Source organism: Marmota marmota, unplaced genomic scaffold (genome assembly GCF_001458135.2).
Source record: "Marmota marmota marmota unplaced genomic scaffold, marMar, whole genome shotgun sequence".
NCBI classification, from domain to species: domain Eukaryota; kingdom Metazoa; phylum Chordata; class Mammalia; order Rodentia; family Sciuridae; genus Marmota; species Marmota marmota.
In genome coordinates this window covers 9,264,979-9,279,593 of record NW_025999842.1, presented here as the reverse complement: position 1 = coordinate 9,279,593, position 14,615 = coordinate 9,264,979, and the positions used below count along the sequence as shown (strand labels likewise).

The window sequence follows — 14,615 nt, the reverse complement described above, 5'->3', positions numbered from 1 at the left end:
AAAGTAAGTAAATTTTTTGTGAAAATGATTTAGCAAATTGTAACTCATAATGGTTATTTTGTTGCCTGAGGAATTGAATTTATCTTTTCCATTTTATTGTATTCCTTTCTCAGGAGGAATGTGACGTAAGAAAATGACGAATTGATGATTTCAGTGGACATTCTGTCAAAGCTTGAAGATGTAGATAGATTCAATTTTTCTATTTAATCTTAGGAAAAAAACACAAAGATCTGTGAAGGTTTTTTTTTTTTTTTTTTTTTTTTAGATATTATAAGTATCCAAATACAATTCACCATATTTAAGCATATAATTTGATGAATTTGGGCAAAGGTGTATAGATTGTATGATCACCACCACAATTATGCTATAGAACTGTGTTTCTATTGTTTCTTCCATGATATTGACTTTTGCCTTTATCTATATTACTTCCATTTATCCTGCTTACTTTGGATTTAGTTTTTTCCACTTTTGCTAATTTCTTAACAAGCATTATTGATTTAAAATCTTCTTGTCTAATATAAACATTTCATGCTACAGATTTTTCTGCTTTTGCTGTGTCCCACAAATTTACTGGGAAGACATTAATGCGATACAGTTCAGTGACTGATCTTATTTGCTCTCATTCTCTGATTACAGTTCTTAATTGCCTGTTGTCCAGTTTGGAAACCAGTGTTTCAATTTTTTTGTTTGTTTTCTGACTGCTGTAAGGCAAGAATAAATGCAATCTTTGATTTTCTCTTTTGGTTGTAAATAATAGATTGTGTATTTTTTCAAGTCTATAGAATGAAATTTACTTTTTTCCTAAATGCTTGAATGAACATATATGTAGTTTTGTAATGCTGTAATTGTATGCACATATCTGTGGAATCAAGTTTTTAAATTATAATACTCTTTAAAAGAGTATATAACAAAGCCTTGGAGACCAAACAAAATTTAAACTCTCATTTACCAGCTATGTTAGCTGGAATCTTCTTTATGTTGAAAAACTTAATGACATTTTTAAGTGTACACAAAACAGATCAGTTTGGAGTATTAAATGAGTTAATGCATGTAAAATGCATGGCAGAAAATAAGTCCTCTAGAAGCATTTACCATAGTTAAATGATTGATTTCAGTCAGCTTCTTGAGCACACATAGAAGTGATTGATCTGTTGATTGAGAATTTGGAATGATGAATCAGTCCTAATTATTCTGAGAGGTTTCATTAAAAAATATTTTTACATTTTAAAATTTTTTTTCTGATACAGTGAATATTAGCATATATAACTCATGAACAAAATTTCTTTGGGTTCCTTAATACTTCTATCCATAGTTATTATTGATGCCTTATCGTTGTACATAGTGGTGAGATTCATTGTTACATATTCATTCATGCATACAGTATAACAATATAATTTGGCCAGTATCATTCTCTAGTATTTTCTCTTACCTTCTCCATCTCCCTCCCCACTCCCCCTGGTCACTGTTCTCTACTCTTCTGATCTCCCTTTAATTTTCATGAGATTTCCTACCACCACCATTTCCTTTTTCCTCTGCTAGCTTCCACATGTGAGAGAAAACATTGAATCCATGACTTTTTGAGTCTGGCTTATTTCACCTAACATAGTGTTCTCAAGTTCCGTCCATTTTCCTGCAAATGACATAATTTCATTTTTCTTTATGCTGAATAAAACTTTACTGTGTATATATACCAAATTTTCTTAACCCATTCATCTGTTGATAGACATTTAGACTGGTTCCATAGTATGGGTATTGTGAATTGTGCTGCTATAAATATAGGCAGGCATGTATTGCTATAGTATAATGGCTTTAATTCTTTAAGATAAATACTGAGGAGCACTATAACTGGGTCATATGATGGTTCCTTTCTCAGCTTTTGAGGATCCTCAGCACTTTTTAAGAGAATAAAAATTTGAAAACTTGTACACTAAACTCAATTCCCAGTGCTCTGTATTGTTTGTTAATCAAAACTATCTCTGAACTTAGTCTTTTAAATCAATCCTTAAATATATCTGCTTCATAGGTGAGATATTTCTGTGTATTCTATTAATTCATGAACCACAGGATCAATGTCACTAAGATGATTCTTTCTGAATTCTAATTTATCTTTACATGTCTAATTTTTACCTTTTCTCTGCCCTAAATTGCCAAAGTCCCTAGTACCTAATTATGTCAATCTATGGAAGCATGACCTAATTAATTCATAGAACTCTTTTTCTTAGAATAAAAAAAAATAATAATTTTTGCAATTATTTCCAGTTCACCTAATGTTGCCAAAAAATTTCATGTTGGACATTTGCGTTCCACCATCATAGGTAAGTGCTTACTTTCACATAAAATACCAAATATGCCTTTGGGAAAATATATGTAAATACAGTATAATGGTTTAATGATAAATGAAAAGGAGGGACAGAAAAATTTAAATCAGTATGAGCCTAATGCAACTTAAATATTACATGAAATGGGAAGAATTGGTTTAGAAATTTAAAAAATAATTTCAAAACCAAAGATTAACTTAGAAATCGTTTTTAACTGGCATCTATGTTATGATTTTAACTTTTAAAAAAATGTGTGTGCATATGGAGAACTGAAAGATGCAAAATAAAAATAGTTATGTGGGAATGATAGTAATCCTCCAGATTTTTTTCTTCATATATTTAAGAAAGAAAATCTCAGTAAAGTGAGCACTAACTGAAATATGCAAGACAGGAAGTTAAAACAAGACTATTCTAAACAGAGATTACCATAATACTGCATAGCGTAATGCTTCAGTGTATAATATGGTTTTATTTATTTAAAGCATTACATTTTACAGAAGTCCAATATAAAACTTAGAGTTTTATATTATATTAGAAATGGAAAGCACTTTAAAATCTATCTCATCTAGTCTTTCTTCCAGAATAGAAATCTATTGCATGCTCAAGAGAGTCTCTTAACTCATACTTGAATACTTTTAAAAATTGGTGGAATTAATATGTATGTCATAGAGTATCACTGATATAGGGTCAACTCTCATTGAGTTTTTGAGCAGCATTTTAAGAGAGGAAATAATAAGACTTGATGAAAGGAATATGAGAAATGAACTATATAAGAAAAGTTACATGAGTAACTTTTACATGAGTAACTACATTTTTCTACTTGAAAAATGTAGGAGTAAATAAATGATGGGTAGGGTACAGTAAAGTTGTTTTAATAGTTAAAGAAAATATTTGAACCAAGAAGAGGTATTACTTATTGAGAACTTACCATTCCAAGTGTTTTCATGTATTTGCTCACTTAATGTCACAACAACCCTGGTGTTAAAGTACTGTTAATATGGTTTATGGATCAAGAAACTCAAATACCAAAAGTAACTTTCCCAAGATCACATGGCTAGTAAGTATTGTAGCCAGGACTTAAAATTTGTCTAATTCCAAAAGCCTAGGTGTAGACATTTAATTGAATATAGAAGATAACATATAGATAAGATAGTAGCAAAATAGACATTATCTGAGTTGTAGCTGAAGAAGTGGGTTCTTGTTGCTGGGACTATGTAGATTTGGATGGTCTAGAAATAGAGAAGTTGCCAAAGACAATAGCTGTAGTAATTTAAGTCAGGTACATGTATCAGTGAGGGTTTATTTGCAGAAAACAAAATTGACTCTTAACTTAAATCAGGAAAGGATTTATTATGTGATATTGAGTGGTTTACAAAGTTGTTAGGAGAGCTGAAGAAGCTTTTGATTGAGCCGACAAAAATGGGGCTCATAATTACATCATCGGGGTTGATTATTAAGGGGGCTCCTAGCTCTTCTGCTGTCACTTCTACTGCTCTAGACTTCCCAGAGTGGTGGCACACACTTTTAAACCCAGTGACTTGGGAGACTGAGGCAGAAGGATGCAAGTATGAAGCTAGCCTCAGCAGTATAGTGAGACCCTGTCCCAAAAAATTAAACAGTGTTTGCAGAGGATGGGGAGATGCATGCTGGGGTGTATCTTGATGTTAGAACAACCCCAGGATTCAATCCCCAGGACTGGAGAGAGTGGAAAATAGAAGTATACTGATATGGCCACAATTGAAAGACTGTTACTGCTTGTGTCATGTTTTCTAAAATACATATAAGCAAAAGAAGCAACCTTATAACCTTTCTTTCAACTCCCTTAAATGTCACGAGAGGACACTAGCACTTCTGTTAGTGGTGCCACAAAAAAACAAAACCTACAACTGTGCTTGTCAGAAAAAAATAGAAGTAATTCATTCCCCTTCTAAATCTCATGCAAAGTGTGTTTGATTACCCAAACCTAGAGGATTTCTGGAACCCTAACCACAAGAAAATCTGGGAAATACACTTTAAAAAAAAAAAAAAAAGGTTTCTAGCCTCTTCAGTACATAAGGGCATACCAAAGGGAGAGTTAAACAGATGTTGAGTCTCATCAAACCACATCAGCAGTACATGAAGGTAAAAGCCTTGGACTACTGCATACTGTTAAGGATGCAGAGGATGGACTATAGTGATTGAAAGATATTGAAAAAGCTATTTAGAAAAATAGAACATTTATTCCCCATGTTCTTAGGGTATAATCAAATAATATATTTCTTTTTCTTTTGTCAATATTGAACCCATAGGCACTTTACCACTGAGCTACATCCCCAGCCCTTTTTATTATTTTGAGACAGGGCCTTGCTAACTTGCTGAGGCTGGCCTCAAACTTGGGATCCTCCTGCCTCAGCCTTCCCAGTCACTGGTATTATGGGCTAGCACCACTGTGCCTGGCCAAATTATTTATTTCTTGTTAATCACTAAAATTCTGTTATTTTTCTATTCTTGGAATTGACTAGGAATCGCAGTTATTCTAATATGTGTCCCAATCTACATTAGTAACATTGTTGAAAAGTCTGTTCTTAGCTGGACATAGTGGGGCATGCCTGTAATCCCACTAACTCAGGAGGCTAAGGCAGTTCATGGCCAGCCTCAAACAAATTCATAAGACCCTTTCTCAAAATAAAATGTAAAGCTGGGCACAATGGAGCATGCCTATGATACTAGTGGCTTGAGAAGCTGAGGCAGGAGGATTGAGAGTTCAAAGCCAGCAAAAGCAAAAGTGTGGCAATAAACAACTCAGACCCTGTCTCTAAATTTAAAAAATACAAAATAGAGCTGGGGATGTGGCTCAGTAGTTGAGTGCCCCTGAATTTCATCCCCAGTACCTAAAAAGAGGAAAAAAAAAAAAAACAGTAAAAAGGGGTGGGTATGCAGGTCAGCAGTAAAGCGCCTCTGGGTTCAAAGAAGAAGAAGAAGGAAAAAAGTTCTTGTAAAAATGGTGAGATTCTTTGAAAAATTACTTTCCTAAAAGTAATTCCTTACTTCCTTTCGTAGCATAGATGAAAACAATATTTTTTTAATGAAAAAAATTGAGTTGGCAAATTTTATGAAAAGAATTTTTTGTTATACTTTGATAATAGAGAAGCATATAGTTCTTAAGCCAAAATTAGTAACAAAAATAAGAAACTATATTTTTTACTGATTACTAGGAAATTTTATAGCAAATCTCAAAGAAGCTTTAGGACATCAAGTAACAAGAATAAATTACCTTGGAGACTGGGGTATGCAATTCGGTAAGTGCATTTGAGATTTTTTTTCATTTCATTTTAAAGTTTAATTTTTAAAATATCTCATCATTTTTTCATCTGAACAGATTATTGGCACAATCTCACTGCATGAAATAGTGTGCACTACGTGGTTTCTTACATTGTTTTTGTGGTGCTAAGTATCGAACCCAGGGCCTCAGATATGTGTAGCACATGCTCTACCATTAAGTTATATCCCCAGCCCATAATCTTATTTTATTTATTAAGACTTAATTCTCACCACACATGTTTTGGGAAGGAAGCTTCACAATTAGAGCAAGACCTGAGGTAGGGAGGTAGATAGGTGTTTTTGTTTTTTTGTTTTGTTTATATATGACAGCAGAATGTATTATAATTCTTATTACATGTATAGAGCACAATTTTTCATATATCTGGTTGTAACCAAAGTATATTCACACCACATGTCTTCATACATGTACTTTGGATAATAATGATCATCATATTCCACCATCAGTGTTTTAATAAAGAAAAGTAGCATACATTTATTGGTGAGGGCAGAAATAAATCTAGCTATATACACCCTTCTCAACCACATCCCTGTTTTTTTTATAAATCTGTTGAGGTCTAGCCCACATGAAATGGGATCTGTTATTACCATGGACAAATGACCTAGAAGAAAAAGTGTGATACTTTGGCTTCCCCAAAACTAAACTAATAAATAAACAAATAAGGCTGGTTGTAGTAACTATACAGTGATAGTGGATGGAAGTCAAAAGGAAAAAAGAAGCCCAAACAGTTAAGCACCACAAATTATCTTTCTTCTTGCCAGTTAACTAGGAACTATTCCTAGTTCATATAAACCAGTCATCCTGGGGGAGGGCAAGATTAGTGAAGATATTATGGTAGCAGTAGTGGGGGCTGGTAACATGTGAATACAAACTTTTCATGTTTTTAAGATGCAGCCATATTGTCCACATCTGTAAAGCATTCTCTGATGTGCAGACACACCCTTGCCTGCCAGCACCACTCATATAGTCTTTTGTTTTATTGCATTCGTTTGTGGGCCTCTCTCCCCTGCTAGATAAGTTCTGTGAAAGTGTGGACTGTGTCTTAATTACTTTTGTATCTGTAATGTTTGGCACATAAGAGGCGCTCAGAATGATGAACGAAACTCCTGGGAAGTGTTTTACAATACTAATCAAAAAAAAAAAAAAACCTAGGTAATATTTTAACACTTGTATGAAAGTATGCAATGCACATTGCCAGTTCTGAAATTCACTGATACTCTTATGTTCCACATCCAGTGAAATGAATTCATAGTTTCTAAAAGAAAGTCTAGTTCATTTGAAGAAATATTTTCATAGATTTATCATGATCTTCTCTTATGAATATTATCCTTTAGGTAATAAAAATCTTTTTCTGACACTAGAAGGGATTGACTCTGTTAATAGTACCCTTAATATCACTGTGAAGGAATCAGGAAAAAAGCACTGGATTTTGAAAATGCACCTGCAGTTCACAACAGCTGGTAGTAAAAGGTTTAGGCCTGAGGCTCAACAGTCAGACTAATAGATGGTATCCGCATTATATTAGTTTAACTGATTTAGGCATTTCACAGTCATTAGCAAATATGTGATTATGGTTTTCATTAAATTTTAGCTGCAGGATTTTATTATAGTGGTTTTTCTCTGAAGGACTACTGTGGTTAATGATCTGTCAACATTTCCATTATAACCATCATTGTTCAGGAGTTAAAATTTTGCTGTTTCAGCTATCCCCATTTGAAAGTTGGCAGATGGCTCCTGAGAACAGAATTAGTTTTTAAACATGATTAGATTGAATGTTAAATGGAATGGCCTTTACTTATTCCCATTTCTGCTTTTGTAGAACACACTACTCATTGTTCCATGCCCTGCTCCCCCCTTTTTTTTTTTTGCTTTAGTTATTATTTCTAAGTTCCAAAGGCATTATATATAACCATGTTTATTAGCATTACACATTCTTCTGGGCCTGAAAAATGTACTTCAGCAAGGCCCTTTAGCTCTGAAGTTTTGTAATTGACATTGTTGTAGAAACAGATTGACTTTCAAAATAATAAACTACATATTTCTCTTAGCTCAGGCTACATATGTCCTTTCAAACTGAAATTAGTTTATATTAAAACCTTTTAAGAATCTCTTTTTGTTTGTTTCTTTCTTTCTTTGTTTTGGTACTGGGGATTGAACTCAGGGTTACTGAACCACTCAGCCACATCCCCAGCCCTATTTTGTATTTTATTTAGAGACAGGGTCTCCCTGAGTTGTTTAGGGCCTCGCTAAATTCCTGAGGCTGACTTTGAACTTGTGATCCTCCTGCCTCAGCCTCCTGAGCCTCTGGGATTACAGGCATTCACCACCGCGCCTGGCTGAATCTCTTCTTTTTAAATATCTTTAGTTGTAGATGGACACAATACTTTTATTTGATTTATTTATTTTTATGTGGTGCTGAATTTTGAACCCAGTGCCTCATGCATGTGAGGCAATCACTCCACCATTTAGCTACAACCCTAGCCGAAAAATCTCTTAAAAATATATATATTCACAGTCCACAATGGGAATTTCCATTCCTAGTTTGCAAACCTTATTTAGTATTAAAAAAAATTTAGAATAGCACTATTCCTGAACCCTTAACTTATCATCAAAGACTGAAAATATGTGTGTTTAAATAAAAGAATTTGTCATTTAGCTACTGTGAATGGAAGAAGTAATCAGGTATGTTTTGAATTTTATCTTTTTTGGTTTTCTTCAATTTAAAAACTAATATTAAGGGAGGCAGAGGCAGGAAGATTGCAAGTTTGAGGCCTCAGCCACTTAGTGAGGCCCTAAGCTTAGCGAGATCCTGTCTTAAAATAAAAAGGGTTGGGGTTGTACTTCAGTGATAAAGCACTCCTGGGTTAAATTCCCCGTATATGTATGTGTATGTATGTATAAATAAATAAACAAATAAGGCTGGGGATATAGCTTAACGGCAGAATGCAACTAAGTTTAATGTCTATTACCTGGGCTGGGGGACTAACATTATAACACCAAGCCTGTTACTACTTTTGTGTGTTACTTTCACACCTACAAGTTCAAAAAAAGTTTTAAATCATTTCCCATCTGTTTGTTTTCACAAATTTTGAGTGTCTAGCATCTCAGAGTAACTGCTCAATAAATGTTTCTTATTGTCTGCTAGGGAGTTGTTGAACACTGTTAATACAAAGATGAAAATAGTTATAGACCCTGCCTTTGAGTTCATAGTCTTGGTTTCTGTGAATTAATATCAGTGATCTATTTATTATACAGTATTGCCTATGTCATTCAATATATTGAATTTAACTTGTATCCATTTACAGGATAACAGAAGGTTGAAAATGTATTTTGCAGTAGTTCTCAGGGTACATAAATATGAGATGTTGATCTTATACAACTGTCCCTTTTCCTGCCACAACTATTCTCTACTGTTCCATTTTATAATTTTTCATTTATGGATTATCATGGTAGGTCTTCTGGGAACAGGCTTTCAACTGTTTGGCTATGAAGAAAAACTCCAGTCCAATCCTTTGCAGCATCTCTTTGAAGTAAGTTGGCAAGAAGCCATTTTAGAAAATGCTTCAAAGTTCTGTGCAATTTGGTAGCCAGTTTGATCCTAGAGGTTTAGAAATATGTTCCTTAAAATAAGGAACAAAAAATCAAAAGTATTGCTTTCATATTTCTAGCTTGTTCTTTTCATTTCCAAATCCAAGTGTTTCTGTTATTACTTTTTTAGTTGGTCAGAGACATTATTTCCCAGGTATAGAATCTTCTTAGAATAAACACATAGGATATAGCAGATTAGACACTGAGAAATTTCTCTGTTTTCTGTCAGTTGATGTATTGTAGCTTTCTAATAGTAGTAATAAGTGTCATTCATTTAGACTTGTAACACATGAATGTTTCTGGTTTTGTTGTTTTGTGGGGTTTTTTTGGTTTTTGTTTTTTTAGTGTAGAGAAAGGCATATGTGTTTCCCTCTGAATTTGTGTATACTTTTTTCCTTTGTCATCCAGTTCATTTTCCTGGCTCTTTACCCAATGTAAACTCCTTTCTATTCTTCATTTAGTCCTCTTGATACTTTATTTCTCCATCTTCTAGCTTCCATCTTTCCTGGAGTTCATTAGTAAACCTCTTCCTCTCTGAGTAATTTCCATGGATGAGTTTCCTTTGCATTGTCCCAATTGCTCTCTCTGCTGTTTCTGGACCTCACAAAGAAAACACAGATACAGTGCCAGCCAATGTGACATACCAGGGAGTCAGATCAAAAGATGTTCTGCCTGTGCATCAGGAAGAGCATTTGCCAAAATAATACTATACTTCCCAGACAGAGCCATCAAGAGCAGTTTTTCATTTTCCTTTTCATTATATGATTTTCTTTTGCCGCTGGCTTTGCCATTATAATTGAACAAATTCTACTTCTAAAAGACCTTTAAAGGTTTGTCATTTTCTCCGGAGTCCATGCCCTCACTATACTTTAAATGTATATATTTTGATTTATATTAACCAGATTTCTCTTTCCCTTTAAAAATTTTGTTGATAGATAAGAATTTAAAAATTAATAATTCTTGGGCTTGGGGTTGTGGCTCAGTGGCAGAGTGCTTGCCTAGCATGTGTGAGGCACTGGGTTCAAGTCTCAGCACCACATAAAAATAAATAAATAAAAAAGGTCCATTGACAACTAAAAATTTTTTTAAAAAATTAATGATTCTTGGTTATCTATAAATAAAGTGCCTGGAATTTTTACTACTTTATGTTTTTAGCGTTTGAATAATGGTATTTTTTACCATAAGTTTAGCAAACTTTTTATCAAATCCAGGTCCATAGAGATACTGCATGGCACAAAAATATACAAATATTTGCTTGGAGACCTTGTATTATAGATTTATAGTAGAGTCTGACACCTGAAAGTTACTCCTCATATCTCTCTCCTAACCCAATTTAAAGTTTGTATTTAATCCTGCAAATAGTAAGCCTTTTTTTTCCTGTAATATTTTAAATATTTTAGTCATATCTATTCTCAAACTCCAAAGAAGCATAAGCATGTTTCTTTCTATGCTGCTTAGTATGTTTTCTGCCTTTTGAGATTCATAAAAATAGTGGGAGATTAGCCGGGCACAGTGGCACATGCCTGTAATCCCAGTGGCTTGGGAGGCCGAGGCAGAAGGATCACAAGTTCAAAGCCAGCCTCAGCAAAAACGAGGTGCCAAGCAACTTAGTGAGACCCTGTCTCTAAATAAAATACAAAATAGGGCTGAGGATGTGGCTCAGTGGTCAAGTGCCCCTGAGTTCAATCCCTAGTACCCAAAAAATAAAAATAGTGGGAGATTGGCACCTATGTTAGAGGTTATTAGTTGATCTATACTCTTGTAAGGAAGAAGTAAGGGCAGGACTTTTCCTGTGAACAACTAAAAGCTCAAGGAACATTGATGTTGCTTTCATTATTTGTCTTGTGCCTAATTGAATCAGGGATCAGTGTTTTACAGATGATAAAAGGCAATTGAGGTAGACACCATCTTGCTATTGGGAATTAAGCAAATACACCTATGAGAACACTCACCTGTTCTCCTCCAGCACAGAGAACATGCAGAGCCTATAATAGCACTATTACATGTATGCTAATTTTTGCAGATCCAGTTTTCATTTATGAATTAGTTGTCAACTATGGAAATCTTTCATTATTGACTTTCAGAGTAATAAGGACATTTTTCTTTTTCTTTATGGTGGTTTTTTTTTTTAAAGCTTTAAGCAAATATTAAAGAATATTATTCTGTTCCTAAAGGAAAATCTGAAAGTCATATAACAACTGTGTTTATTTGCTAATTGAAAGGCCCCCTTCAGTGTCTCCTGTGGCATAGATAGTAACACAAAGTATCCTCATCTGCATCTCAGATGATTAGAGTCAGGGATAGTGATTCTAACCTTGGTTTCTAGTCTGTTGGTAAATTATGTCAGTAGTAGCTTATGGGAAGTAAACTTTTAGGTCAGTCTACATTTACCCTTTCTTATTTGTGAACATCTGCTTTCTCAAAGCTTTAGTTGAACCACTTTTTCAACTTGTCAAATTGTAGTTAGTCGTGAACTCTTTGAGAGGAATATCCATGTCTTCCTGATCTTTTTTTTTATTTTGTTTATTTATTTTTATATGGTACTGAGGATCGAACCCAGTGCCTCACACAAGCGAGGCAAGTGCTCTGCCGCTGAGCCACAATCTCAGCTCTTCCTGATATTTTACCCCCAGCCCCAGACACAATGCCTTGCAATAAATGTTTGAATGGATTTTATCTCATAGTTCTTTTTCTCCTTTCCTTGTTTTTATTTCTGTTGTGCAATACAAAACCTAATTGTTAATCCAGAGATTAACAATTATTATTATTATAGGATACACTAATTACTATGTATTAGAATCTAGCATACTTTGTTAACTTTTTTCAGTTCACTAATGAACTGAAGGACCAGACCCAGATCTTTTCTTTGATTGCACTACAAAAATAGAATTTTTCTTTCTTTCACCCTCTAGTAGTGTTCCAGGGACACAGTTAGCACTTCAGTTTGGGTAGTTTAAACCTTCTGGTTTATTTGTGTTGAATTTGGCTTAACTACTACTGACATAATTTACCACACTAGAAACCAAGGTTAGGATCACTATCCCTGACTCTGATCATCTAAGATGTAGATGGGGATACTTTGTGTTACTATCTATGCCATAGGAGACACTGAAGGGGGTCTTTCAATTAGCAAATATTTTCTACCTAATAAAGTTCCCTAGACTCTAATGTTGTTATATATACCTTTCAGATTTTCCTTTAGGAACAGAATAACACTAGCAGATTTTGTAGACTAGTTCCCTCTAAATTGTGCCATGATCAGTATCTCCCAGTTTCAGGTTCTCTCCTAGATTAGACATAATATTATACAATAGATTTTTAATACTCAGTCATTTCTTTACTGTATTTCCATTTTGGTACCAATGTTTCACTGCTGGTTTTCTCTTTACCTGTACTGCATTATTTTCACCAGACATCTGTGTTGTACAGAGAGTCAGAGCTTTTGTTGATCAGCATTTGAAACCTTGTCTTTAATTTGTTTATTTCTGTTATGAAACAGGAAAGTAAATTTGTAACAGTTCCCATATCCACCTTGAATTGGCTGATGATAAATAACTTATTTGCTACTTATAATTTACACTAGTCGTAAAGTTTGGAACACTTGTCAAAAAGCCTTTTTATTTTTATCATAGAGTAATTTCTTATGGTGAAAAGTTAACTTGTATTAAATCTGGGTCATTGATATGTCATTTTATGTTTTAATAATACTTCTTTAAATTCATTTCTCATTTTCTTTTTAGATAGAATCTATTTGATAACTCCCTACATAGTACCTTTAAGAATATGTAAACTGCCTGTCGTGGTGGTACTTGTAGTGCCAGCAACTTGGGAGGCTGAGGCAGGAAGATCACAAGTTCAAGGCCTGCCTCAGCAACTTAGAGAGACCCTGTCTAAAAATTAAAAAAAAAAAAAAAATTTAAAAGGACTGGGAGAGAGAAGGGCTGGGGTTGTGGCTCAGTGGCATAGCGCTTGCCTAGCAGTGTGAAGCACTGGGTTCAATTCTCAGCACCACATATAAATAATTGAATAAAACAAGGGCCCATCAACAACTAAAAAATTTTTAAAAAGGACTGGAAACTTAGCTCTGTGGTTAAGCACCCCAGGGTTCAATCCCCAGTGCAAAAAAAAAAAAACATAGATAGATCGATCTTTTTAAGAAGGTTTATTCATATGGATTTTGATGATCATAGAAGAATTCCTCTGAAATAAGTACAACCTCTTGTAAGTGATAAATATCATACCAATAAAGTGTGTTCAGTATTCTAGTATGCACAAATAGTATAAATTTTTCCTAAGTTCAAATTGATCCCCACAGATTCTGTATCATTATGTCTCCCCTGCCCTTTTCTAAAAGGATTTGAGGTAATGGCAGTGATATGCATTTAGTAAAGAAAACTAGAACATTGGAGGATAATGCATCACTAATAATATTGTATTAACTGATCTGATCCTGAGTTTCCTATATGATTAGCCAAGAAAAAATAGTGGTAAGTAAGTAGAAAGATTGTGCAAGATCAAAGCACTAATTTGATTAATTAGAATGTTTACTTGCTCTTGCTTTTAAAAACATGGAAGTAGAATCTATTCCTCAAGAGACAATATTTTCTACGTAATATTAGACTTTCAAAACGATTTTCAAGCTCAGGTAAAGAAAATTATTTATTTAAGACTATGTTTATTTTTGTCATGGGAATATTTATGCAGTTAGAAGTTCTTATTCTGTAAAATATATATGTTCAAAAGTTCAAAGTTTCTTTTTTGTTGTTAGGGTTAGCATGGATGTTACCCCTTAGTAACACTCATATAAGTCTAATTAAATCTGAGCCTAGTTATCACTTTTAAGAGTAGCTTGAGTCAATTTAAGTCATTATTAGGGACTCCCAGCCTCCTAGATCACACAGAGTTCCCTAGACTCTAATGTGCATCCCAGGACAGTCATAGAGGACTGTTTTTGCATTCAGTCCGCACTGATCTCTGATAAGCTTAGCATCCCCAGTCTGTGTGATGCCTTGGAGGCACACAGCTTTATTGGTGTGGCAGAGTTCATCTGGGAGATCACTGTTCTGCTCCAGGTCTACTGGCCTAAAGGCCAGCCTCTCTGTGTAGGCAAACCGGGAACCATTTTCCTCTGAGGGCCTGCCATCACCCAGGGACTTCCCAGCTTTGGCTACTCCTGGAAGTGTTCTCCATCCTCTGCCCAGTTTAGGTAATTCTTTTTACCTCTTTCCCGGCTTTCTCCCCAGAGCCACACCTTTCTACCCTACCCCTGCTTCTTCAGACTATCTCAGTGTCCTGAGTCCTCTACATAGAATAAGGTTGGAAACACCTGGCAAGAACAAAATATACATTAGTAGCTTAGTAAATACCTCTACCCACTGAAGTATTAAAAA

At 34.4% G+C, this 14,615-nt stretch overlaps 1 protein-coding gene across 10 annotated transcripts in view; it reads left to right on the top strand.

The window, feature by feature from the left end:
• Window positions 1–14,615, top strand: part of Rars2 (arginyl-tRNA synthetase 2, mitochondrial) — a 93,314-nt gene that overhangs the window by 30,177 nt on the left and 48,522 nt on the right. For 6 of the 10 annotated variants that reach the window (XM_048806810.1, XM_048807098.1, XM_015499275.2 and 3 more), the window contains 3 exons: window positions 2,260–2,315; window positions 5,513–5,596; window positions 9,091–9,167. In XM_048806810.1, coding sequence (XP_048662767.1) covers window positions 2,260–2,315; window positions 5,513–5,596; window positions 9,091–9,167 — 217 coding nt within the window. Of the gene's footprint in view, window positions 1–537; window positions 574–2,259; window positions 2,316–5,512; window positions 5,597–9,090; window positions 9,168–14,615 lie in introns of all 10 variants that reach the window. The other 4 variants (XM_048806908.1, XM_048806766.1, XM_048806707.1 and 1 more) reach the window with 1 other exon arrangement.